The following is a 25,848-nucleotide window of genomic DNA, read 5'->3' on the forward strand; positions in this document are numbered from 1 at the left end:
AAAGAGGAGAGGAGGGCAGCAGCCTACCCCCAAGTGACTTCGCCATAAAACGAAAACCCACCCTAGCAACACCTCGGGGTGGAAGAAAGACATAGAGAAAAACAAAAACTTGATGTTACACAACAAATAATACTTCGAACACACAACACCAGTAGGAGGCAGAATAAGAGACATCCTCCAGGAGTGGAGGAAAATCACAACAGATGGATACTAAACCTCATACAACACGGATACTGTATAGAGCTAGAAAAACAGCCTCCAACCAGGAAACCAAGTAACAAGGCACACTCAGCAAAGGAACTGACGCTTTTGAGACTAGAAGCGCAATAACTGCTCAGCAAAGAGGTGATAGAGGTAGTACCGCACAACAAAAGGAACAAGGGGGTTTACTCCACTTATTTCCTCGTGCCAAAGGTAGACGAAACACTAAGACCTATCCTAGATCTAAGGTTCTTGAACAAATTCATAAGGACACAAAGATTCAAAATGACTTCCCTACAAGAGGTAATACCACTAATATAACAAGGGGATTACATGGCAGCAATAGATTTAAAGGACGCGTACTTGCACATCCCCATCAACCAGAAGTACAAACGTCTTCTAAGATTTGTGATCAACCAAACTCACTACCAGTTCACAGTACTGGCATTCGGGCTAAAATTCACACCAAGGGTGTTTACAAAATGCCTAGCAGCAGTAGCAGCGCACCTACGAAGGCAAGGAATACACGTATTTCCCTACCTTGACGACTGGCTCGTAAAGGCAAGTTCGTACAGCCACTGCAAACAACACATACAGCAGGTCGTACAAACACTGAACCAACTGGGTTTCTCAATCCATTGGAAAAAATCGTTAACCGAGCCGGAACAAATCAAGTTGTTCTTAGGGGCGGAGAGCGACACCATACAGGCCAAAGTGTTCCCCAGCAGAAAGAGAACATTGGCAATACTGAAGGAAACACGTCTTTACCGCAAGGGGCAAGTTCAGACAGTGAGGACGGTGAGCAAGCTAATGAGAATGATGGCGTCATGCATCCACCTAGTCCAAAATATTAGACTTCACATGAAACCATCCCAGGAATGGATACAGCAGCAATGGTCACAGGCTACAGGGAGTTGGGAAGATCTTGTCACACACGCAGTGCATCAGGAAATAGCGTGGTGGAACAAGAAAAACATATTACAGGGGAAACCATTCACACAACCAACTCCAACAGTGACCATCACAACGGACGCCTCCCAGCTGGAGTGGGCCGCACACATGAACAAACTCAAGGTGAGGGGACTGTGGTCGCAGCAAGATGCGGTCAAACACATCAACTACCTAGAACTAAAAACTGTGTTCCTAGCCTTAAAAGCCTTTCAGAAGCAGCTGTACGGAAACAGGGTGTTGATCCAAACGGGCAACACAACTAACATGTTCTACATCAACAAGCAAGGTGAAACACAATCAGTAGCACTATCGGGGCTAGTGCAGGAATATGGACATGAGCCATTCCTCTGAGAATAGACCTACTAGCAATACATCTCCCAGGGAAGGACAATGTGGAAGCGGACCGACTCAGCAGGCGGACCTCAGCATCACGCGAATGGGAGATCAACCAACGATTCTCCGAATGGTGCATTAGGGAGAAACTGCAAAGGAAAATCACAAGAAAATCAACAGTACTAAAATACTTAACACATCTACTACAAAGTAAACTAAGCATCTGAAAGAAACACGTTAGTTAGATTCCTCACCTTAGAATATCCTCAGGCGTCAGGCTGGATCCGGAAAGATTTTCGTCAGCAATACCCTTGCGCGTCGCTAGGCGTCGTCTGTGGCTCCGCGTCCGTCGTCGGCATCGTGATCGCCAGGATGACGTCGTCGGAGTACTTAGACGCCGCCCTCGCGCGCTGACATCAGTTCTTTTTTACGCGCCACACAGTGCCGATCCGGGAAGAGCATACCCTTTTAGTCATTTTTTGACACAACTTTTTGGAACTCCTTTGGTTCTATTCTCGTCGACTCGACTCTGGTGCCGGTAGGGATGCCTGGCTTTAAAGCTTGTGACTCCTGTCACCGACTGATGTCGGTTACGGACCACCACCGCCGGTGCCTCTATTGCCTAGGGGCCGACCACGACTGCCGAGCCTTGACCTCGAAAGCTAGGCGGGAGCGGTCCCGCAAGCTACTCGAGCTACGGCAGTCGGCTCCGCGCCGTTCACGGTCCCGGTTGAGGGGGGGAGGTCGAGGGACCGGTCGCGGAGCCGCAGCCATCACCACCACTCGTCCGGTTCCAAGTCTTCGGGTAAGTCGAAGCATAGCAAGAAGTGACGTCGCTCTTCGGGCTCCCCTCGCCGGTCGCGCGACTCTGCTGAGGGTTCGGGTGGTACCACCCACGCGGCTCCATCGGAGCCGCAGGAGTCTCGTCCGTCCCCATACCCGCCGGTCCCTGGGACTGACGCGACTCCGGCGGAGATCAGTGCCTTCCTCATGGCCATGAGAGGCCTGGCTCCGCTGTCGATGCCTACCGGTGCGCCTTCGGGCCCCGCGGGCTCGACTAGAAGGCCTAGCGAGCCGGCGGCTCCAGCGCCGTCGTAGACTCCGGTCCCGACACCGCAGGCCCCCACGGGATCCAGGCCTGGATCCCAGTCGGCGCCGGTCGACCTCACGACCCCTCCGCCGGCGCCGACTCAGGACGACGCCGTTACCCAGTTTAGTCCCGGTCCGGACCCGGCGTCAGAGGTGCCATTCGGCGCCGCACCCGGCACCGATGGGTGGCAATTTCAGCTTCCGCCCGGCTCCGATCATTCCACCTGTCTACCAGGAATCTGATGACTGTGACGACTGGGAGGGGTCTGAGGACCCTTTGGCCTGGCAGGGCCAGTTATCTCAGGACTGGGCAGATGAGCTGGGGGATGCCAGTGGTCTTGACACCTCCCCTGACACTGGCTTCATCTCTCCTCCGACCGTGGCTTCGGAGGAAGGTGCTGCGTTTTCTATGGTGCTGCGCAAGGCGGCCGAAACCCTTGGGCTGGAGCTACCTGCTGTGGCCGTGAGGACTAACCTCCTCGCTGAAGTGCTCCAACCGTCAGCAAGCTGGGTAGGGCAATGTCGACCACGGTGGCGCTTCGGCGCCACGCCTGGATGCGGTCCACGAGTTTTTCTGGGGATGTCCAGAGCACCCTCATGGACATGCCCTTCGATGGCAATCGCCTTTTTGGCGACAAAGCGGATAGTGCGCTGGAGCGCTTTAAGGACTCCAGGGCTACGGCCAAGTCCTTGGGCCTCTCGGCCCCGCGCCCGCAAACTTCCACTTTTCGCCCCTTTTGTGGCAAACGAAGGGGCGCCCCCTCATGGGCGCCTAGCCACAGGCCGCAGAAGCAACCTCCACGTGGTTGCGGATTCCGCCGAGGCGGTACTGGGGGACAATGTGCCGGTCCGTCCACATCTACCCCAGCAGCATCCGCCTCAAAGCCCTCCTAGTCCGTGCTTTCAGGCCCATTCCACGCCAGTGGGAGGCAGAGTTCGCCATCACCTGCTCCACTGGCGTTCCATCACGTCGGACAGGTGGGTGCTGCAAATCGTCCGAAGGGGCTACTCCCTCCCCTTCGAGGCGACCCCTCCAGCCATGCCACCGCAGTACCACCGCATGTCGGGGGATCACTTGAAACTTCTACAGGAGGAAGTTATGGCCCTCTTGGCCAAGGGGGCCATCGAGCGCATTCCTGGTCCACAAGTAGGTCGTGGTTGTTATTCCCACTACTTTCTGGTTCCCAAGGAGGGCAAAGGGGGCCTACACCCTATCTTGGACCTCAGGAGCGTCAACGCCTTCCGGAAGAAGAAATTCAAGATGCTCACCTTAGCTCAGGTTCTGGCTGCCTTAGACCCTGGAGACTGGATGGTAGCGTTGGACTTGCAGGACGCTTATTTCCACATCCCCGTCCTGCCGGCCCACCGACGTTACCTGCGGTTCACAGTGGGCCAAGAGCATTTTCAGTTTACCGTGCTCCCCTTCGGCCTCACCAGTGCCCCTCTGGTGTTTACGAAACTGATGGCGGTGGTCGCAGCTCATCTGCGCAGATTGGGGGTTCCAGTCTTCCTCCATCTCGACGACCGGTTGTGGAAGGCAGGCTCCCCTCAGGCAGTCGTCTCCAACCTCCAGACTACGGCCGACCTCTTGCATTTGCTGGGGTTCTCCATTAATGTGCCTAAGTCGCATCTGAGTCCCTCCCAGAAGCTCCTCTTCATAAGAGCGGTTCTGGACTCAGCGCAGTTTCGGGCCTATCCTCCGGAACAGCGGGTCTGGGATATTCAGGCTCTGATTCCTATCTTTCGGCCTCTATCCCGGGTTTCGGTCTGGTTGGTGCTGCGGCTTCTGGGTCTGATGGCCTCCTGCATCCGGTTGGTGCATCACGCCAGATGGCGAATGCGGGCTCTGCAGTGGGACCTGAAGTTTCAGTGGGCCCAGCATCGGGGCAACCTGTCCGACCACGTCCTGATCTCAAAGGGCACTGCGAGACAGTTGCAGTGGTGGCTCACGGATCGCGATTGGGTCAGTGGCAGTTCCCTCTCCCTACCCCAACCGGAGCACGTAGTGGTGATGAATGCGTCTCTCCTAGGATTGGGGGAACACATGGGAGAGGCGGAGATCAGAGGCCTCTGATCTCCGGCGGAGTTCCGGCTCCATATCAACCTTCTGGAGCTGAGGGCGATCCGACTTGCACTGAAGGCATTCCTTCCCTCTGTTCGGGGAAGTGTAGTGCAGGTGTTCACGGACAACACCACCATGTGGTATTGCAACAAACAGGGCGCGGTGGAGTCGTGGACCCTTTGTCAGGAGGCTCTGCGCCTCTGGACATGGCTGGAACATCCGGGCATCTCCCTGGTGGTTCAACATTTGGCGGGCTCTCTGAACGCCAGAGCAGACCAACTCAGCCACCGGTGCATGATGGATCACGAATGGCGTCTAAACTCGGACGTGGCGCAAGTCCTCTTTCGGCATTGGGGAGAGCCTTGGTTAGATCTATTCGCCACCGAAGAGAACGCGCAATGTCAGCAGTTTTGCGCGTTGGAGTTTCCAAGGCGGAACTCGCTCAGGACGGCTTTCGTCGCTAGTGGAGTTGCGGTCTGTTGTACGCCTTTCCGCCTATACCACTTCTGCCCAGAGTGCTGAAGAAGATCAGGCGCGACCGGGCCCAAGTCATCTTGGTGGCTCTGGATTGTGCAAGAAGGTTCTGGTATACCGAGCTACTCAGTCTGTCGATCGATTCCCCGATGCAACGGACTCTTCAGGAGGACCTTCTGTCGCAGCAGGAGGGGACGGTCCTCCACCCGAACCTGTCCAGCCTCCACCTCCATGCGTGGAGATTGAGCGGCAACAGTTGATGCCATTTGACTTGCCTCCTGAAGTCTGTGATGTTTTTCTGGCAGCCAGGTGTCCCTCCACGAAATCGGTATACGCCTGCAGGTGGAACAAATTTGTGGCATGGTGCACAGCAAACGCTGTGGATCCCCTTTCTGCTCCTCTTTCTGAGGTTCTCCTTTTTCTTCTTTCCCTGGCCCAGCAGGGCTCTGCTCTGGGCACTCTTAAAGGTTATCTTTCAGCTATCTCTGCTTTCTTACGGCTTCCTGATCAGCCTTCTCTTTTCAAATCCCTTGTTGTTTCTCGCCTCTTAAAGGGCATTACTCACATGTTTCCTCCTGTCCCTTTCATTATGCCTCAGTGGGAGTGAATCTGGTATTGACGTATCTGATGTGCGCTCCCTTTGAGCCACATCATAATTGTCCCCTTCGTCTGTTGACGCTTAAGACTGCTTTCCTGGTGGCTATCACCTCTGCTAGAAGGGTGAGTGAGCTCTAGGCTCCCTCTTCTAAGCCTCCTTTCCTTTCTGTCCATCCAGGCAAAGTTGTTCTCAGGACTCGTCCTTCCTTTCTTCCTAAGGTGGTGACTGCCTTCCACATCGGCTCCACCGTCTGGACCCAAAACGTGCGCCCTCCTTCTATCTGGACCGCACAAAAGAGTTCCGCGTGGACGACCAACTCTTCGTTGGCTCCGTGGGGGCTAAGAAGTGACGGGCAGTGCACAAGCGGACCATCTCACGGTGGGTCGTTTTGTGCATTAAGGCCTGTTATTGCTTGGCTAAAAAGGATCCTCCTGTGGGGCTGAGGGCCCATTCCACGCTGGCCATAGCGGCTACTACTGCCTTGGGACGGGGAGTCCCTCTGCAGGACATTTGTCAGGCAGCAACGTGGGCCTCACTGCACACGTTTGCCAAGCACGTCTGCCTGGACAGCCAAGTCCGGAGGGACGGCTTCTATGGCCGTTCCGTTCTACAGGACTTCCTGTTGTGATCTTGGTTCGCAGACCCACCACCGGGGTTGGTATTGCAGGGGTATCTTCTAAGGTAAGGAATCTAACGTGTTTCTTTCAGGTGAACAAGTTACTTACCTTTGGTAACGATATGTTCGAGGCATGTGGGCTGCTGAATTCATATCTGTGCATAGATCGCCGCCTAGTGTTGGGTCCGGATGTTTGCACGTTGTTGTCCTGGAAGAGTCTTCGAAGTATCCTGAGATAGGTGACTCCTCCCCTGGACCACAGTGCGCATGGGCATCCTCTCCATCCTCAGATTGTTTTTTTCCGCCATTGGGTTCGGATGTGCTTATCTTGACTCAAGTTAGGAAAAACTTTTTTCAGGCCTTTAGTTCGCGTCGGTACTGTTCCCGATCGGTATCGACAGTTACTTGTTAGTTTACTAACTTCAAAAACAACTTTTTCGCATCGACCATCGACACCATCGACTATGGAATCGAGGACACCATTCAAGCGGTGTCCTGTTTGCAATGCGAAATATCCCCATGTCGACGTCCACCCGGTGTGCAACAAATGCCTTTCACCGGATCACGACGAATCCACATGTATGGCCTGTGCCCGATTCCGATCCAAAAAGACTCTCCGGAATCGACGAGCAGCGAGACTTGAAGCGCAGCAAGCGGCACCGGCCCCGACCAACATCTTCAGCGCCGAGGACGAAGATGTGGAAGGCGTGGAGAACCTACCCTCCAGCCCCGCTTCCGAACACGATTCCGGATCGGAAGACATCGAAAAACAACTCTTTCACAGGGATGAAGTCGACACCGAGGTAGGAGACTACGATGAGGCCTTAGGGGCCGAAGAAAGTAGCTCCGGTGACGAGCAAGGCCTACCCGTACAGACGGAGGATATCCCAGTGCGTCAGTCTATGGCTCCGGTCGAGGGATCACCTTCGGGCCTTACCCAAGACCTATCCTGCAGTTCTTCGGCCCCGCCCTCGGGCCCGGCCTCGGACATTCAGCGACAGCCATTAGTACCCAAAACGACTGGTTTCCCTTCCTCGAAACCGAAACCAAAAGTTGTCGGTTCCACAGAAACCGAAACTGAAAGTGACACTGGTCGGATCGAAGCCCACTACACCTTCGACGCCAGCAAAACCCGTCGGCACCGACTGCACCAAACGGGACTTCGGTGCCGAACTCGCAGCAGCCGACGTCGGCACCGACACACGGAAAAAGGCCATCGATACCGCCTCGGCACCCGGCACCGAAACAATCGGCTCCGGCCACGAAGGTCAAAATGGCTGCTGCGTCGCACACCACTTCGAAAGCAGCACCTAAGGCCCAATCATAGACGCCGTCGACGGCTACTACCTCTCCGCGACTCGATGACCCCGTGGCCCCGAAGAAGCCCACGCCTGCCTCTACAGACCCGCTCGGCGCCAAAGAACCGTCGGCGCTCCAGGTGCGACAAGTTGCAGCGTCCTTGCAACGCATCAAAGAAAAGGCAGCCCTCCAGGACATGTCGGGCCCCGAGCCGAAAAAAGCTCAAAAAGCTTCTCCAGCACCACCCCATATCACTTTTGGCCTGCCGCCATCCACGGCGCCCAAAATGTTTGAAATAAGAACACGTGTCACCCAAACTAGGATCACACCTGCCGAACGCTCTCCTACGGAGACGTCACCGTCCCACATCATCGATGCCAACACCGGCAGAATTATGCTCCACAAGCGGAGAATATCTTCCGAACACGCTTTGGACTCCTACCGGATCCCGCTAAAGAAAAAGCTGCCAGCGGATTCGGAACCAGTTCTTTACGAACGTCTCCATACCTCCTACCCAGATCCACAGTCCTTCTCTCCGACACACTCCGAAACCGACGTTTTGGAGGACTATATGGGTGACGACGTCCCCTACCCCAGAGAGATGGACCCTGAAGGCCAACAGGACCCTGACCAGGCTTGGGATGACCCTGTAGACACAGGTGCCCCTATGGATACACAGGACACGCAGCTATATGGCGCAAAAACGTCTCCCACAGAATACACTGCCGCATTGAACGCCCTAATTGAACGTGCTGCGGCAAATCATGGTGTGCAACTCCACTCTGACACAATCAAGGGCGATTTTCTAATGGATACTTTCGCATCCTCAGAAAGGAATATCAAAACTCTACCCATGTTAAAAGGTGTCCTCAAACCAGCAAAGGACATTTTCAAAGAACCCACCAGGGCAAGAGTAATAAACCCCAGGATCGACAAGAAATATAGGTCGGCCCCTGGGGACCCTACGTACATTAGAGGCCAGTTGCCTCTGGATTCCATCGTAGTCGCAAATGCTCGCGAACGGGCGCACTCGCAGACAACTGGGGATGCTCCTCCCCTGGACAAAGAGTCCAAGGTGCTAGAGACCTCCGGCAAACGGGTTGCAGCCCAGGCAGCTAACATATGGCGTATTGCCAATACCCAGGCGCTCCTAGCTCGCTACGATCGCGCACACTATGACACATTAGAAACCCTACTCCAACATCTCCCTGACACATACAAAGAGGGAGCAGAGATCCTCATCAGGGAGGGACAACTCCTCACGAACGCATCCATTAAGTGTGCACTGGATGCCGCAGATACAGCTGCCAGAGCAATAAACACCAGCGTCATGCTACGACGACACGCCTGGTTACGAATCTCCGGATTCAAACCTGGGGTTCAAAATAACATCCTCAATCAGCCGGTCAACCCCGACTACTTATTCGGGCCAGAAGTTGACATCACCCTAGAAAAAATAAAAAAGGACACAGACACTGCAAAGTCCATGGGGGCTCTCCAAAGGCAGACCTTTCGGAGTGGCTCCTTTCGTCGCCCCGGAAATAGAGGAGCAGGCAGAGGACAGGGGTCACAGCAAACCTACAACAAGGGCAACACACAAAGTACCTACAATAAAAACACCCGAGGTGGGTATCGTGGCTCCAGCACAAAGGGCAGAGGACGCGGATACGGCAATACCAGGTCCTCCCCCAAGAACAAACAGTGACGCCCTCTCCCTTCCTCCCGACCACATAACACCTGTCGGGGGAAGGCTACAAAGGTTCCTGTCCACGTGGAACACCATCACCACGGACAGGTGGGTCAAAGATATTATCAAACACGGTTACTGCCTAGAATTAACCTCCACTCCACCCACAATACCGCCAAAACACCGTCCTATGTCCTCAGAGCACTTAGCGCTATTACAGCAGGAAGTGCTAAGTATGCTGGAAAAAGGCGCAATAGAGGTCGTACCCGTCCACGAGCAAGGCACGGGGGTGTACTCCCTGTACTTCTTAATACCAAAAAAGGACGGGTCACTCAGACCTATACTAGACCTGAGACCCCTCAACCGCTACATTCTCTCAGAGCATTTCCACATGCTCACCCTACAACAAGTCCTCCCGCTGCTCAAACAGGGAGACTTCCTGGCCACGCTAGACCTCAAAGATGCGTATTTCCACATACCCATTCACCCCTCACACAGAAAATATCTCAGGTTCACTGTTCAAGGGCAGCACTACCAATTCAAGGTTCTTCCCTTCGGCGTGACAACAGCACCCACAGTTTTCACAAAGTGCCTAGCTACTGTGGCTGCACATCTACGGAGGCAACAGATTCACGTCTACCCTTACCTGGACGACTGGCTTGTTCAGGCAAAGTCAGCCCAGCAATGTGCCAGCCACATGTCCCGCACCATTCACCTTCTTCACAGTCTGGGGTTCTCACTAAATTACCCAAAATCACATCTCCAACCCGCACACGTACAACAGTACCTAGGTGCGACCATAGACACTCTGGCAGCCACAGCTCAGCCAAATTTAGTGAGGATCAACAGCATGCAAATGCTGATTTCCAAGTTCAAACCCCAACACTCCCTTCCTGCGTGAGTGTTCATGCAGTTGATAGGCATGATGGCCTCCTGCATCTTCATAGTCCCACACGCGAGACTACATATGCGCCCGCTTCAGGAGTGCTTAGCACGTCAATGGAATCAGGCTCACGGGCAACTAAAAGACCTAGTGTTGGTGAGCGGTCGGGCATACAAATCTCTGCATTGGTGGAATCCACAAAACCTTTGCAAGGGCCGACCGTTCCAAGAGCCTGTTCCACAAATAATACTGACAGCGGACGCGTCTCTCCAGGGATGGGGAGCTCATGTACTCAATTACACAGTGCAGGGACTATGGACAATACAACAAAAGAAGATGCACATCAACCTTCTAGAACTGATGGCAATCTTCCTAGCAATGAAAGCATTCAAAGTACACTTGTGCAACAAAGTCGTGTTGATCCGGACGGACAACATGACCGCCATGTACTACATACAAAAGCAGGGAGGAACACACTCTCCACAGTTGTCTCATCTGGCTCAGAGCATGTGGAAGTGGGCCATTCAGAGGAACATGTTCCTCATGGCGGAACACCTCCCCGGCAAGGACAACCAGATGGCGGATCTGCTCAGCAGACACAGCCACCAGATGCACGAGTGGGAGTTACACCCATCAGTACTCCAACCGTACTTCCAGCAGTGGGGTCATCCAGAGATAGACCTATTCGCCACAAGCGAAAACGCAAAATGCCAAAGCTTTGCCGCCAGGTTCCCACATCCGCAGTCGCAGGGCAATGCGATATGGATGAACTGGTCCGGCAGATTTGCGTACGCTTTTCCCCCAGCACCATTGATACCGCTGGTGGCACGCAAACTCAGACAACACTCACTAACACTCGTCCTGGTTGCTCCAACATGGGCACGCCAACCATGGTACACCACCTTTCTCGAACTTTCCGTGGTGCCGCATCAAAGGCTGCGGATCAAACCCGCGCATTTGACGCAGAACCATGGAGAGATTCAGCACCCAGATCCGCAACAGCTGAACCTGGCAATCTGGCTCCTGAAGTCCTAGAGTTTGGCTACCTGAACCTGCCACCTGACTGTATGGACATCATTAAGGAAGCTAGAAGACCCACTACCAGAGCTTGCTATGCAGCCAAATGGAAAAGGTTCGTAATTTATTGCAATAACAATGACATTAACCCGCTAGACGCATCCATCCAAAACCTAATTTGTTACCTCTTACACCTATACCGATGCAATCTGGCATACACCTCAATACGTGTCCATTTGACCGCAATATCAGCCTATCTCCAGAACAGGCAGCACCTCTCTTTATTCAGAGTGCCTGCCATCAAAGCATTCTTGGAAGGACTCAAACGTGTAATTCCTCCAAGCCACCCACCAGCTCCAATGTGGAACCTCAACTTGGTCCTCACACGCCTGATGGGTCCACCCTTCGAACCTCTACACTCATGCGAGATTCAATTCCTCACCTGGAAAGTAGCTTTCCTAGTAGCGATCACTTCTTTGAGGAGAGTTAGTGAACTCCAGGCACTAACCGTTCAAGAGCCATTCATACAGGTTCACGCCAACAGGGTCGTACTACGTACCAACCCCAAATTCATGCCCAAGGTGATATCGCAGTTCCACATGAATCAAACTATTGAACTGCCTGTTTTCTTTCAAAACCCACAAACTGTCGCAGAAAGAGCACTCCATACACTGGATGTAAAGAGAGCCCTCATGTACTATATAGACAGGACTAAAGTCTTCAGGAAAACAAAACAACTTTTCGTTGCCTTTGCCCCACACCACAAAGGTAACACCATCTCCAAAGCAGGTATAGCCAGATGGATCGTTAAATGTATTCAAATTTGCTATCAAAAAGCTAAACGCACATTAACGATTCCCCCACGAGCCCACTCAACACGTAAGTTAGGGGCCTCCATGGCTTTCCTGGGAAACATTCCTTTGCATGATATATGTAGAGCAGCCACCTGGTCCACTACACATACATTTACCAAACACTATTGTGTAGATGTGCAATCAAAACAGCAGGCAGCTGTAGGACAGGCTGTTCTCAAAACTCTTTTTCAGACCGCTGCAGCTGGCACTGGTGGCCGCCGCTAATAGAGGGTACTGCTATATATTCTATGCACAGATATGAATTCAGCAGCCCACATGCCTCGAACTGAATATGCTACTTACCAGTATGCATCTGTTCTTGGCATGTAGGGCTGCTGACATTCATATCGCCCACCCTCCTCCCCGGCGCCTGTAGCAACTGCAGCTCTCAGAATTACTGTAAGCATGGTCATCACTTTCTGTATCTACTCCATCACTGCCACAATGGTGAAAAACAATCTGAGGATGGAGAGGATGCCCATGCGCACTGTGGTCCAGGGGAGGAGTCACCTATCTCAGGATACTTCGAAGACTCTTCCAGGACAACAACGTGCAAACATCCGGACCCAACACTAGGCGGCGATCTATGCACAGATATGAATGTCAGCAGCCCTACATGCCAAGAACAGATGCATACTGGTAAGTAGCATATTCAATCTGTAAGAAATATTAGTTAGATTCCTTACCGCCCCGCCCATCCTCCCTGTTCTGCGAACTGATACCTAGGGTTAAGGTCATCCCTTTCAGGGCCCTAGTTTCATGGCACCAGTGTCGGTTTCTTGCATGGCTCTACGTTCCTGGCGCGGAAAACTATGTACAGAACTGACGTCAGCGCGCGAAGACGGCGTCTAAGTACTCCGACGTCATCCCGGCAATCACGACGCCGACGATAGACGCGGAGTCGCAGACGACGCCTACCGACGCGCAAGGGTACTGCTGACGAAAAATCTTTCCGGATCCAGCCTGACACTTGGGGATATTCTAAGGTAAGCAATCTAACTAACTAATGTTTCTTACAGATATATCGTTACCGAAGGTAAGTAACTTGTTCAACGGGCCGATTCACAGACTACAGGGGATGCTCCCCCTCCAGACAGTCAAAACTTGTAGACGTCTCTGATAAACGAGTAGCCGCTTAAGCAGCAAATCATTGGCACATCACCAACACCCAGGCCCTGCTAGCCAGATATGATGGGGCACAGTGGGACGAAATGGAGCAGTGGCTACAACACCTCCAAGATGAGCACAAAGCAAATGCCCAGGATTTAGTCCAGGAAGGGAAGCTCACATCCAATTCCTCAATTAGATGCTGCAAACACCGCAGCTAGAGATCAAAACTACTGTGTTACTCAGGAGGCATGCATGGTTGAGGATTTCTGGGTTTAAACCCAAAGTACAACAGTCTACTTAAATACTCCTTTTGACAAGGAAAATGTTTTTGGGCCAAAAGTAGACCAGTCATTAGAAAAAATGAAAAAAGGCACAGAGGTAGTCCAGTCTATGGGAGCTCTGCAGTCTCCCTCTAATCGGGGCTCTTTTTGTCGCTCCTTCTACCGTGGAGGGTCAAAAACCATGTCCTCAGATAATACTGCCGCCTCCTACAAAGGTAACAGTGAATCTTCCTCTACAAGAGGCTTCTTTAGAGGAGGATACAGAGGCAACAACAACAAAGGTCGAGGCAGCGGTTCCATGCCACGTAATTCCCCCTCCCCCAACAAGCAGTGACTTGCCTACACTTCCCCCGATCATTTAACACCTGTCAGGGGACATCTTTTACAATTCCTCCCCATCTGGCAATCGATAACTACAGACAAATGGGTGCTAGGAATTATCCAACATGGTTGATGCATGGAGCTTACCAACAATCCTCCAAACATTCCACCACGTTCTCACAAAATGTCACCAGAACATTTACATCTACTTCAGCAAGAGGTCCAATCTCTCCTGTCCAAAGAAGCCATAGAACGTGTGCTGTTACATCAGCAAGTAACAGCCGTACTTTCTTATCCCCAAAAAGAACGGCTCCTTGAGACCTATTCGAGACCTATTCGAGACCTATTCTAGACCTCAGAGAACTAACCCTCTATATACTTTCAGAGCATTTCCGCTTGGTGACACTTCAACAAGTGCTTCCACTTCTACAGCAGGGCAATTTTATGTCTACTCTAGACTTAAAAGACGTATATTTCCCTATTCCAAGTCATCCTGCTCATTGCAAATACTTTAGATTTATAATAGCGGGTCAACATTACCAATTCAAAGTGCTACCATTTGGAGTCACCACTGCTCCCAGGGTATTTACCAAATGCCTGGCAGTAGTCGCAGCACATTTGAGAAGACAACACTTCCATGTCTTCCCATATTCGGACGACTGGCTCATCAAAGCCAGCACTTACCAAATGTGTCTCCAACACACTCAAACCACTATTCTCTTACTTCAATAACTAGGGTTTACAGTAAATGTGCTGAAGTCTCATCTACAGCCTTCCAACACAAAAACTTATTTGACAGCCACGATAGACGATCAGAAAGCTCCAGCCTCTCCCAATACAGCCAGAATTCACTGTTTTCAGTCCCTTCTCACTCAATTTCAGCCCAATCAATCATTACCATCAAAGGTATTCTTGCAACTGCTAGGAACGATGGCGTGTTGCTAAGCATTCTTGAAGGGGGCGCACGACTTCACCTTCAAGAATGCTTAGCCAGTCAGTGGAACCAGTCCCAGGGTCAGTTGACCGATCTAGTGTTGGTAGATGGCCGCACCCATCGCTCTCTGCAGTGGTGGGACCAACAAAAGTTATCCAAAGGGCTGCCCTTTCTTGACCCTGTTCCACAGACAGTGCTAACAGCAGACGCATCGCTCACTGGTTGGGGTGCTCACCTACAAAGACACACAATCCAAGGATTATGGACTCTAAAGTACAGGAGCCTACATATCAACCACCTAGAGCTACTAGAAGTGTTTCTAGAGCTCAAAGACTTTCAAACTCACCTAATAGGCAAAACTGTCTTAGTCTGCACAGACAACATGACAGCTATGTACTATATACAAAAACAGGAAGGGCACACTCTCCAACTGTTACACCTAGCACAAGCCATTTGGAAATGGGCCATACGGTAAACATCCATTAGTACGAGGCTGTTACACCGCGTACCATTACTTCGCAAGCGTTACAACGCATGCGATGTTACAACGCGTAGCCTTTACTACGCAAGTTGATACATCTCATGCGTTGTTACGCTTGTGAAGTAAAGGCTATCAACATCGATGTGTGGAAACGGGCACGCTTCCGTTTCATCATAACGACGTGCAAAACTGACGACGCAGGAAGCCGGAGAAGACAGCAACCGAGGTAAGAGGGGTTGTGTAGTATTTAAGGGTTTAGGGTAGGGGGAGGGTCGTGCAGGGGGTAGTCTTTTTGGTTTAAGGGTAGTGTAGTTTGTGTAGTGTAGAGTAGTGTATTTGGGTTTAGGGTAGTGTTTGGGAGTAGGGACAGTAATGGGGGTAGGGGCAACGTCGTGCTGAGGGTAGGGTTTTAGTGTTGTGGTGTTAGTGTAGGGTAGTGGTTTAGGGTAGTGTTGGGGGGTTGTGCAGGGTAGTGTTTAAGTGAAGGGACAGTCTTGGGGGTAGGGGCAGGGTGGTGATGGGGGTAGTGTTTTAGGGTTTAGGGTAGTGTTGTGGTGTTACTGTAGTGTAGGGTGGTGGTTTAGGGTAGTGTCCGGAGGTTGTGCAGGGTAGTATTTCAGTGTAGGGACCGTCTTGGGGGTAGGGACAGGGTAATGTTTTAGGGTTTAGGGTAGTGTTTTTGTGTAGTGTAGGGTAGTGTCGGGGTGCGTGCAGGGTAGTGTTGAGTGTAGGGAGCGGGCTGGGGGTAGGGAGGGTTGTGCAGGGGGTAGTGATTTAGGTTAGTGTTGTGGTGTTTGTGTAAGGTAGGGTATTTTTATTTATTTAAAATTTTGTATAGCGCAAACATGACCCAGGTGGGTATCAGAGCACTTTACACACGGTTTAGGTAGACAACGGAAAACTGCAGGAGGAGAAAAATCAGGGTAACAGTGGGACAATATACAACAGGGGCAAGATGAGAATAAGGTGGACAACAGGTAGGACAATATACATCAAGGTCAAACAAAACAACATGCCAGGCGACAATGGGACGCAACCAACGAAATGTATACAGTAAGCAAGAGGAGCACAGCATCTAGTTCACATTGTTCATTAGTAGAGCTTTTTGCTTCCCCTTTGAAGGCAAGTGTAGACGGAATCAGTCTTGTATCCACTGGAAGGGAGTTCCAGATTCTCGGGGCGATGCCAGAGAATGTCCGATTGTACGTTTTAGGCTTATTACATTTCCTATGCTTAAGCAGCAGTGTGCCGGTGCTCCCTGTGGACCTTGAGCCACCAGAAAGTTCCAGCTTGTTTGTCAGGTAGAGTGGGGTGTTGAAGTGTAGTACTCTATGGGTCATACAAGCGATCTTTAGTTGGATCCTTGCTTCAAAGGGAAGCCAATTGAGCGATTTCAGGTCCGGCGAAATGTGGTTGGACTTCTTAGAACCCGTGATGAGTCTAGTAGCAGCATTCAGAGATACTCTGATGGGGTAAACTGAGTTTCGGCAGTCTTCAAAGAGTCGCACTGCCGTATTCTAGTCTAGAGATGACAAGTGCTTGCACCGCCACTTTAAAGTCATCATGGGGAATGTAGGGTTTGAGATTTCTTAGGATGCTAAGTTGGAAGTTTGCTCCTTTGGTCGATGATCTGATGTGGTCTTGCGTGTTAAGGTTTTTGTCTAGCACAACTCCCAGTGATTTAGTGGAGTCAATGATGTGAGGTGTGCAGTTGAAGGAAGTGAGGTTACCGAGAAATGTCACCACAGTGGGGGTTTGCCTAGCGGGTGCAATGAGGAGGAATTCCGTCTTGAGGTTGTTTAATTTGAGATGGTTGGAGGTTAGCCAATTGAGGGTTTTGAGCAGGGTACCGTTGAGAGATTTGATGTCTTCGGGGGAGGAGATTTTCATGTAGAGTTGGCTGTCGTCCACATACATGTGATATTGGATGTTGTAGGCTTTAAGAATTAGTCAGTGGTTCCAGGAATAGATTGAAGAGTGTGGGTGAGTGAGGATCCTTGGGGAACACCAAGTGTGCAGGGACTAGGGTTGGAGAGAGACTGGTTGGATTTGACTCTTTGAGTTCTGTTGAGGAAAGAGGAAAACCATTTAAGGACTGTGCCTGAGAGCCCCGTCCTGCGTTCCAAGAGGTAGAGTAGATTGTCTTGTTTGACCGTGTCAAAAGCAGATGAGTGATCAAGCAGAATTAAAAGTCAGGCTTCATTTTGGTCAAGTAAAGTAAGAGCGTCATCCACTATGTGAGTGATGGGCGTTTCGGTGCTGTGGCCAGTGCGGAAGCCCGATTGAAATCCGTCGAGAAGCTGGAATTGCTCAATGTGTTTGCGTAGTTTTTCATGAACACATTTCTCCAGTAATTTTGCCAGGGTGGGTATGTTTGTGATTGGGCGGTGGTTGTTCAGGTCACCAGGGTCGGCCAAGGGTTTTTTGAGAATAGGGAGCACTAGGCCCACCTTCAAGCAGTCCGGGATCTCACCTTGAAGTGAGGCATTGATGATCTTGGACCTGAGCGGTGCTAGTGTACCTATCATTTCTTTAAAGAAGTTGGGGGAGAGGGGGTCATTGAAGTGATTTGAGGGTTTCAGGTTTGAGAGAATATTGAGGATGGGAATGTCGTTGAGGGGAGTGAGTTGACTCCATGAAGCATTGTTTTTGAGGGAGCGGCCATGAAGCGAGGGCTGGGGTGTGGAGACAGAGGGGTCAGGAGGGGGCGAGGGAATGAGTGCAGCCAACCTTAGATCTGATTCGACTTTATTCATCTTTTCGAGGAAGAATTCAGCAGCCGCATCGCAGGCTGGTGTGTTAGGGTTTAGGGTAGTGTCTGGGGTGTGTGCTGGGTAGTGTTTGAGTGTAGGGAGCGGGCTGGTGGGAAGGGGAGGGTCGTCCGTGGGTAGTATTTTAGGGTAGGGTAGTGTAGTGTTTGAGGGTTTGGGTAATGTTTTAGAGTTTGTGATGTGTAGGGATTTGTATTGAGTATTTAGTGTAGCGTTTTTTTTGTTGTTTTTTTTTTTACCGTAAAAAAAGGGGTTAGGAAAAATAAGCGGGGTAAATGTCTGTTCTTATTACTAGGCAAGCTTTTAGTTCGCATACATTAACACTTGCAATGTAAAGGTATGCAAACTAAAAACGTGCGCAGTAATGGGGTTTGCTAAGGAAAAACATCAAAGTAAAAAGCTGCGAAGTAATGGTATGCGAAATAACAAGTCATATTCGGACCATACATCACAAAATGTATCTCCTAGCAGAACACCTCCCAGGAGTAAACAGTCAAATTATTCTTCTCTACTTTCAGGAATGGGAATTTCCTCACATAGACCTGTTCGCCACAACTCAAAACGCAAAATGCCCAAGCTTCACCTCCAGGTTCTCACACCCGCTCTCCAAAGGCAATGCACTATGGATGAACTGGTAAAAGATCTTTGCCTACGCTTTTCCGCCTATCCCACTCATTCCTCTGGTAGTTCAGAAGCTCAGACAATCATCCCTGAAACTTCTTCTCATAGCTCCCACATGGGCAAGTCTACTTTGGTTCACCACCCTGCTAGAGCTCTCAATAGTTCCACACCATAAGCTGCATCTCAACTCCAGTCTCCTCACTCAGAGCCATGGAGAAATCGGGCATCCAAATCCCAAGGAACTCGACCTGGCGATTTGGCTCCTGAATTCATAGTATAGTTATTTACAATTACCACCAGACTATGAATATCCTAAAGGAGGCTAGGAGACCTACTACTAGGGCATGCTAAGCAGCAAAGTGGAACTCATTTATTATATACTGTAACAATATCGATCCTCTTGATGCTTCAGTGCAAAACATCTGTTATCTATTACACGTACAACAATCTGGATTAGTCTACACATCAATCTGATTGCATTTATTAGCAGTAGCTGCATACTTACAAAACAGTCTACACTTAACTCTATTCAGAGTACCAGTGATTAAAGCCTTTAAGGAAGACCTAAAGAGAGTAATATCACCAAGAGCTCCACCTGCTGCAGTATGGAACTTGAACGTAGTCCTTACCGAGCTAATGGGTACACCCTTTTGAACCAATGCACAAGCGTCAACTAAAATTTCTCTCATAAGTTGCTTTTCTTATCGCAATCACTTCCTTAAGGAGAGTTGGTGAACTCCAGGCACTAACTATACAAGAGCCTTTCTTTCAACTTCACAAAGACAAGGTCGTTCTTCGAACCAATCCCAAATTTCTTCCTAAAGTGTTTTTTGCTTTTCACATCAATTAGTTGAGTTACCCATGTTCTTTCCTCAACCTGATTCAGTAGCAGAACGGGCTCTACACACCCTTGATGTTAGAAGAGCTCTACTATGTTATGTGGAAAGAGCAAAAGATTTTCGTTGAGACAAAACAGCTCTTGGTTCCTTTTTCGCCACCACACAGTCAATCTCAATTCGAAATCGGGCTTTGCAAGATGGATCGTGAAATGTATTCAAACATGTTATGTGAAAGCGAAAAGAACCTTGACAATACCCCCTAGAGCACATTCCACCCGCAAAATTCTACAGCTCTACATGCCAAGAACAGATGCTTACTGGGTAAGTAACATTATCCTTCTAGAAGGTGGTAAATATCTTTATGAAAGTGACCTTCTACAAGATGTACTCGACTAAACTCAGGGACTCCGTTTGAGCCAGACAAAGGCAAATTCTCAGGTCTTTGGCGGAGGCCGCCTTTTGAAAACACTGACTAGCTGCTGTGCAGGGAAACGACTTGCTCTTTCGCTAAGATAAGGACATTATTCGTGCTCATGTGGGGTCTCCCAACCTGAATTTATTTAAAACATGTTTATGAACCTTGCTATTGACTAGTGTTCTTCTGTCCATGGTGTGGCACAAACCACAGCGATAAGACTTTGCTTTATTGTTGTTTCAAATGGGAAATGTTTTCTGATTATGACTTTTTCAAAGGAAGCAACTTGTGCAAGAAGCACGGAGGTAGTTGGCACCGTACCCGCTGATGGCCAAGCCACTGGGCATTGTTCAAGGTGAAGTCTGCCGGTGCCTTCTTGGCTATTAGATCTCTTGCTGCCGAATGTAAGGCAGCCACATGGTAGTCCGCTCGCAGCCAAACATGGCCTCCGTGCTTAGGGGTGGGGTCACCGCGATGCTCCACCCTGCCCAGCTTGTCCTCCTTGCTTATCTTGGCCACACGTCAGTCTCCCTCCCACACTTGCCGTAGTACTGGACACAGAGGGCAGTGGAGTGGTGCAGCGTCCACATGTGAGCGTCCACAGGCTGCCCTCCCGCTCCGGGGCCAGGCTGCCCTGCCGCCCCGGGGCCAGCCATCCACCTTAATTGCCGACTCAGTTCTCGTATTCATGCAGGTGTTGTCTGTTTGATGTTTCAGACGCTGAAGAACGCGTGGCTGCAGAGATTTGCCGTTAACAGCGCGGACCCTGGGGTCTTCGTCCTCCTGGCCTGTGGGACAATCTCCAGCACGTGTGGCCAGCTGGCCAGCTACCCGCTGGCCCTGGTGAGGACGCGCATGCAGGCCCAAGGTGAGGTGTACACCCTTCTGAGAGCCCCCAGCCTGCTTCCTTCAGTCACTGGCCTCTAACCTTGTGTTGTTTCTTTGCAGCCTCCATCGAGGGAGCACCCCAGGTCAGCATGACAAGCCTTTTCAAGCATATCCTAAAAACTGAAGGGGCGATCGGCCTGTACCGCGGTCTAGCCCCCAACTTCATGAAGGTGATTCCGGCCGTCAGCATCAGCTACGTGGTTTATGAGAACTTGAAGATCTCTCTGGGAGTGCAGTCCCGGTGAGGGTCCCGACTGAGCCCTCCACTTTGGGCAAAGCCCATGGTGTACCACCCTCATTCTGTGAATGCATGAAAACTGATGTGACTGAGCGCCGAGCTGCTGCTTACCTCAGACGTGGCCTCTGAGTGAGCTGGAAGGGCGCTCTCTAGGGTGGCACTTCTGCTGCTGGCACCTTGGCCCTTCTTCTGATGCCCTCAGGGCCCCCAGCTGTTTGACACATCTGGTGCCTACATGGAGCATTTCAGGGACAGAGGTCCCAACAGATATTTATTGCCAATGTTTACATTTGTTGTTTTAGAATGTATTCATGTTGTGTTTTTCGTGTTTTTGTTTTAAAGCATTTCGAAGGGTGCTGCTGCTGCGGGCACAGTATGTGTGAAGGTGCCTCTGTGACCCCATGGCTAAAACTCCGGTCCCCAAACCCCTTGTACAGTGTCCACAAACTCTTCCAACCTTGGGTTGATGCACTGTTATTGGCTGAAGTGTGGTGCGACTGCAGTAGATTGAGGAAAGACAGGCCTGTGCGTTTGGGTGGGGCCTCCGAGCGGGCAAGCAGTATTGTATTTATTTCATACATGTGAATCTGATGTAGCAGCAGAAGCTTGAGATTCGGCTGACCCTGAGGCGCGTATCTGTGGGCACATCCACCGTGGACGAGGCTCGAGCCTTCCTGGTCCACTGTCTGTTCACAGTGCTCCTCATCGAGCCCCGGGGTACGTTACTGGGCCAAGTACCCCGTAGTGCAAGTAGGTGCAAGGGAAGTGCAGAGCTCCCAGCGTTACTCCAGCTCTGCAGAGTGCATTCTTTGATGGTTAAGGCTTTATATCAATGCCATTTGATCGCCCCTAGCAAACTGTATGAACGACTTCCAGACAATCTTAGTCCATTTCTGGTGCTTAAATATCTGCCTTTTGAAATCTGGCACATTTAGAGGCAGATTTTAACTCCTGAAGCTGCTTCCATTGCGATGACCTTTGCTTCCATGCACTATAGTTGCTGACCTATTGTTTGCTGTCGGTGTCCGTTCTGTGTGCCCCTGTCACAGAGGGCACAACCCCTTTCCCAGTGTGCCCATATTGAGACGGTGTTGTCTTCCACTTATGTGCCCTTTCACAGTGTGTCCCCAAACCATTCTACTGTGTCACCCTCTGCTCTCTCCTGTGGGTCCAGTCAGGTTCTCTCTGCCCAGACCCTGACAAAAGACCTGTTACTTGTGCTCGCTCGCATGCTGTCTGGCCCTTCCTTCCCCTTCTCGTTGTGCCCTGTCCCTGGCATTATCCAGTTGCAGCTTCGGCACCATTTATGCTGTGCTCTGACAAAGACTGTGCCCCCTTGTGGGGCCACTCGCATGCTGTTTGGCGCTGCCCCCTCTTGTTCCCAGTCACTGGCTTTACCCATTGCCAGCTTGTGCCCATCCTACATTCAGTCAAGGCTCTGCCCTGGCCGTGACAAGAGACCAGTTTCCTATGCGCTCACTCACATGCTGTGCTGGCACACCCATTTGCAGCTTCTGATCCCTTAATACTGTGCCCATAGCTTCGAACAGATAACCTGCAAAGTGGAGGCAAGAGGGTGTGTACTGACAGTATGCCCAGGGAGCTTGAGGACAGCAGGGTAGTTTGTGGGTCTGAAGACTGGTGGTACTGGGAGCCCCTTGGGCTATAGTGTCCCCAGTGCATTGTTTGACGTGTTGGGGTGCGGATCACTGCCGTGCCTGTCTGATCACCTGTCCTCATTACGAGGGAGATACTTTCCATTGCAGAATGAAGTCAGGAGGCGCCATTCCTAGTTTGAAGGGATCAGCACATTCCATTTAAGCAGAGACTGGTTTTACTGAATATTTATTTTCTATTTATTTAGAGTAATTCATTTCAAATTGTATATACTGACGTGTCTTGTTCCAAATGTCTCTGAAATGTTTTATTTTCATAAGCTTGAGGCTCATGTTTGCCTCTGCGGCTGTAATGGAGTTCAAGGGACGTGTTGTCTAGCTATCCCACGAGGATAGATGCTTTCAGAGGAATAGTTTTGTTTGAGACTGTGACATCAAGACAATTTCGTTGTTAATTCTTCCTGGAGGGGAGTTGAGAAGGAATCCGGTCCTGGCCTCACCAGACGAAAGCAAGAAGGTGGAGCTTTCTGGAAGGAATGAAAGTCTCAGGGAGGCAGGAATCAGCGACTAGCTCCTGTGACTGACCACAGGACACTTTGCACTTTAATTATTCCATATCCTTTGGTGGCTGTAGAATGTTTACTTCCTGCACCGGACACGTTGTCACTGGGGGCTTGGATGACTACCTTTCCCCCATGTGGCCCTGGATTTTCAGTGTTAATAGTTGGTTTTGTCAGTCTGAATGGGTTATGGCTCCGAGAGGTGATTCCCTGGGAATGTTTGAATTTTGAGATGTGGTGTGTCAGAGAGTAGCTGTAAACCTGCTCTTTGAGTGAGTCAGAGAATAGCTGAAAACCTGCTCTTTGCTGCTCTTTTGAACCGTTGTTGCCTAATGACCAGGGATTTGTAGACTGCAGCGATGAATCAATGCAAAACCCAACAACCTGCCTGTTACTTCAACTCCAAGCTGCAAAACCAAACAATGTTATCTTGGCATAGAATTGTATTAAAGAACTTAATAACTCTGCTCTGTCTTTATCACTTGTCTCAAAGCGCTAGATCTTGTTATTGTGGTTCTGCATCTTGAGTTTTCAATGATATTTATAAACTCATTTCTTCTCCAAGAAATCCTTTCCAGATTCATACATGTTGGATTAATTCTTGCTACCAGGCTGGACCTCAAAAACTGCAAACTTTAACGTAATAAAACAAGTTTGTAGCATGTGCTGCTGTAGATACATATGGTCTGCATACTCCTGCCATCTAGTGTTGAGCTTGAGTGTTTGTAAATTGTTTTACTTCAAAGAAGTCTATTCAGTCATGATGTAGGAGTTCTTCATATGCTGGCATTGCGCATGGCCACCGCCTCCATGTTAGATTAGTTTTTGCTGCCTTGGGTTTGTACGTGACAACTGGAGCTCCAGGATTGAGGCACCCTTCAACGCTTTCTCCACTATCCCCAGTCTTCTGTTCAGTACATTGTAGGATAAAGTAATATTCTTCTGCTGACTCGCTACCGAGATCTTTATGACACAGAGGATCACCAGACACTCCACCACTAGGCCTCAAGCATGTCCTTGATATGTCTCCCTCGAAGATGCCTAGCAGGTGATGGAACGGACCTAGTTTTAACACTGCTTCCACTGTAACATGAAGTACCCTTGGTCTGACCACTACAAGCTGTGTAATTTGTGTTTTTGTTGCCACAACACCCAAGTGTGACGCCTGCCTGCGTTCAGGTTGAAAGACAGTTCATCACCATAGGGAAAGATGCGAGGTGAATCATAAGATGTACTGATATTCTGCAAAAAGCGCTTGGACATCTTTGGGGAGGAACTCCCAGCGACAAAGACATTGATGAAGCCGGAGGAAAAAGCCCAGCTCGAGGTTGAGGTAACCGAACCACGCAGATGGACAATGTCCTGGGCTGCGAGTATAAAAGACATCTGAAAGAGAGACGTTAGTGATTGATTCCTTACCTTAGAATATCCCCAGGCGTCAGACTGGATCCAGAAAGTTTGTCAGCAGTACCCCTGTGTGTCGGTAGGCGTCGTCGTACGGCTCCGCGCACGTCGCTGGCGTCGTAGCCACCGAGATGTCATCTGAGCTACTTGGATGTGCCCACGCGCGCTGATGTCAGTTGTTTCTTTTTACGCGCAGCAGCGCAGATCCAAGAGAAAGCGGTACCCCTAGTTAAAAGTTTTAACTTGGTTTCTGACACCTTCTTTGTCGTGTACTTGACTCCTGGTGCAATAGAAATGCCTGGGTTTAAGTCCTGTAGGGCATGCCATCGAAACATGTCGGTATCGGAGCCTCACGACGTGTGTCTTCCGCTTGGGGCACGCCCATGATGCAGAGGCCCATGACCCCGAAAGTTGTTGGAAGTCCGGCAATCGGTTACACGCCGATCAAGGTCCCGATCCCGGGAGGTCAAGGTACCTGTCGCGGAGCCATCAGCATCGCTCATCGGAATCAGGGACGGGTAAGTCTCGGCGCCATAAAAAGTCGAAGAAGCGTCGTCGCTCTTCTACCCCTCACCGATCACGGAACGCGGTGGAGGGTGTGGGCGGTAACTCCCCCGTGGCTCCGTTGGAGCCTCTGCCGTTGCCTGCGGACTGCCCTCCCTTTCCAGGACCGCACGCGACTTTGCCAGCCTTACACCATTTGTTTACCCCGCCGGGTCCCTCCGGAGCTCCTTCGGGCCCCGCGGATCCGTCGGAAGGGTGTGCCGCCGCCTCTGGCCCCGGCTACGCTGGCATTATACACTGCGGCACCACCGGGTCCGGCCTCGGCTCTGGCCTCTGCGCCGGCCCGGGACTGGTATCTTACCTTCCCATTCCTTTTCTTGGAGGGGAGTTTATCCCATTTCCCAGAACACCTCGTCCTTACCAGCCCCTTCAGCAACCGGTGGACGAAGGGGAATACTGGGAGGGGTCTGAGGACCCTCTTGCAGCTTAATGCGAGGATGAGCCTGAGTGGGAAGGCGATGTGGAGGGTCCAGTGGATCTGGATTTCTCTCCACACCCTCGAACTCTGTCCCCTTCTTCCGTGGCCACGGAGGAGGCTGGGACTTTTTCAGTGGTTTTGCGTCGGACAGCTGAGGCTCTTAACCTCGAGCTCCCTTCTGTACGCAGTGGTCCTCTGCGAAGCCGTTACTGCCTTTCAATGAAGCGCTTACTGATATCCTGTTGGGCACCTGGATTAAACTTCACACAGGAGCCCCTGTAGACAAGGGTGTGGTGCGCCGCCGGCGCCGGGCGATCCCAGCT

The 25,848-nt window shown here is 50.8% G+C and overlaps 1 protein-coding gene across 5 annotated transcripts in view; it reads left to right on the top strand.

Moving 5' to 3' along the window:
- Window positions 1–23,606, top strand: part of SLC25A25 (solute carrier family 25 member 25) — a 158,567-nt gene extending 134,961 nt beyond the window's left edge. For all 5 annotated transcript variants that reach the window (XM_085614174.1, XM_085614175.1, XM_085614173.1 and 2 more), the window contains 2 exons: window positions 20,555–20,705; window positions 20,786–23,606. In XM_085614174.1, coding sequence (XP_085470300.1) covers window positions 20,555–20,705; window positions 20,786–20,970 — 336 coding nt within the window. In that variant the 3' untranslated portion in view covers window positions 20,971–23,606. The remainder of the gene's footprint in view (window positions 1–20,554; window positions 20,706–20,785) is intronic.
- Window positions 23,607–25,848: the final 2,242 nt, after the last annotated feature.

This window comes from Triturus cristatus, chromosome 1_2 (assembly GCF_964204655.1).
Source record: "Triturus cristatus chromosome 1_2, aTriCri1.1, whole genome shotgun sequence".
In the NCBI taxonomy this organism is placed as follows: domain Eukaryota; kingdom Metazoa; phylum Chordata; class Amphibia; order Caudata; family Salamandridae; genus Triturus; species Triturus cristatus.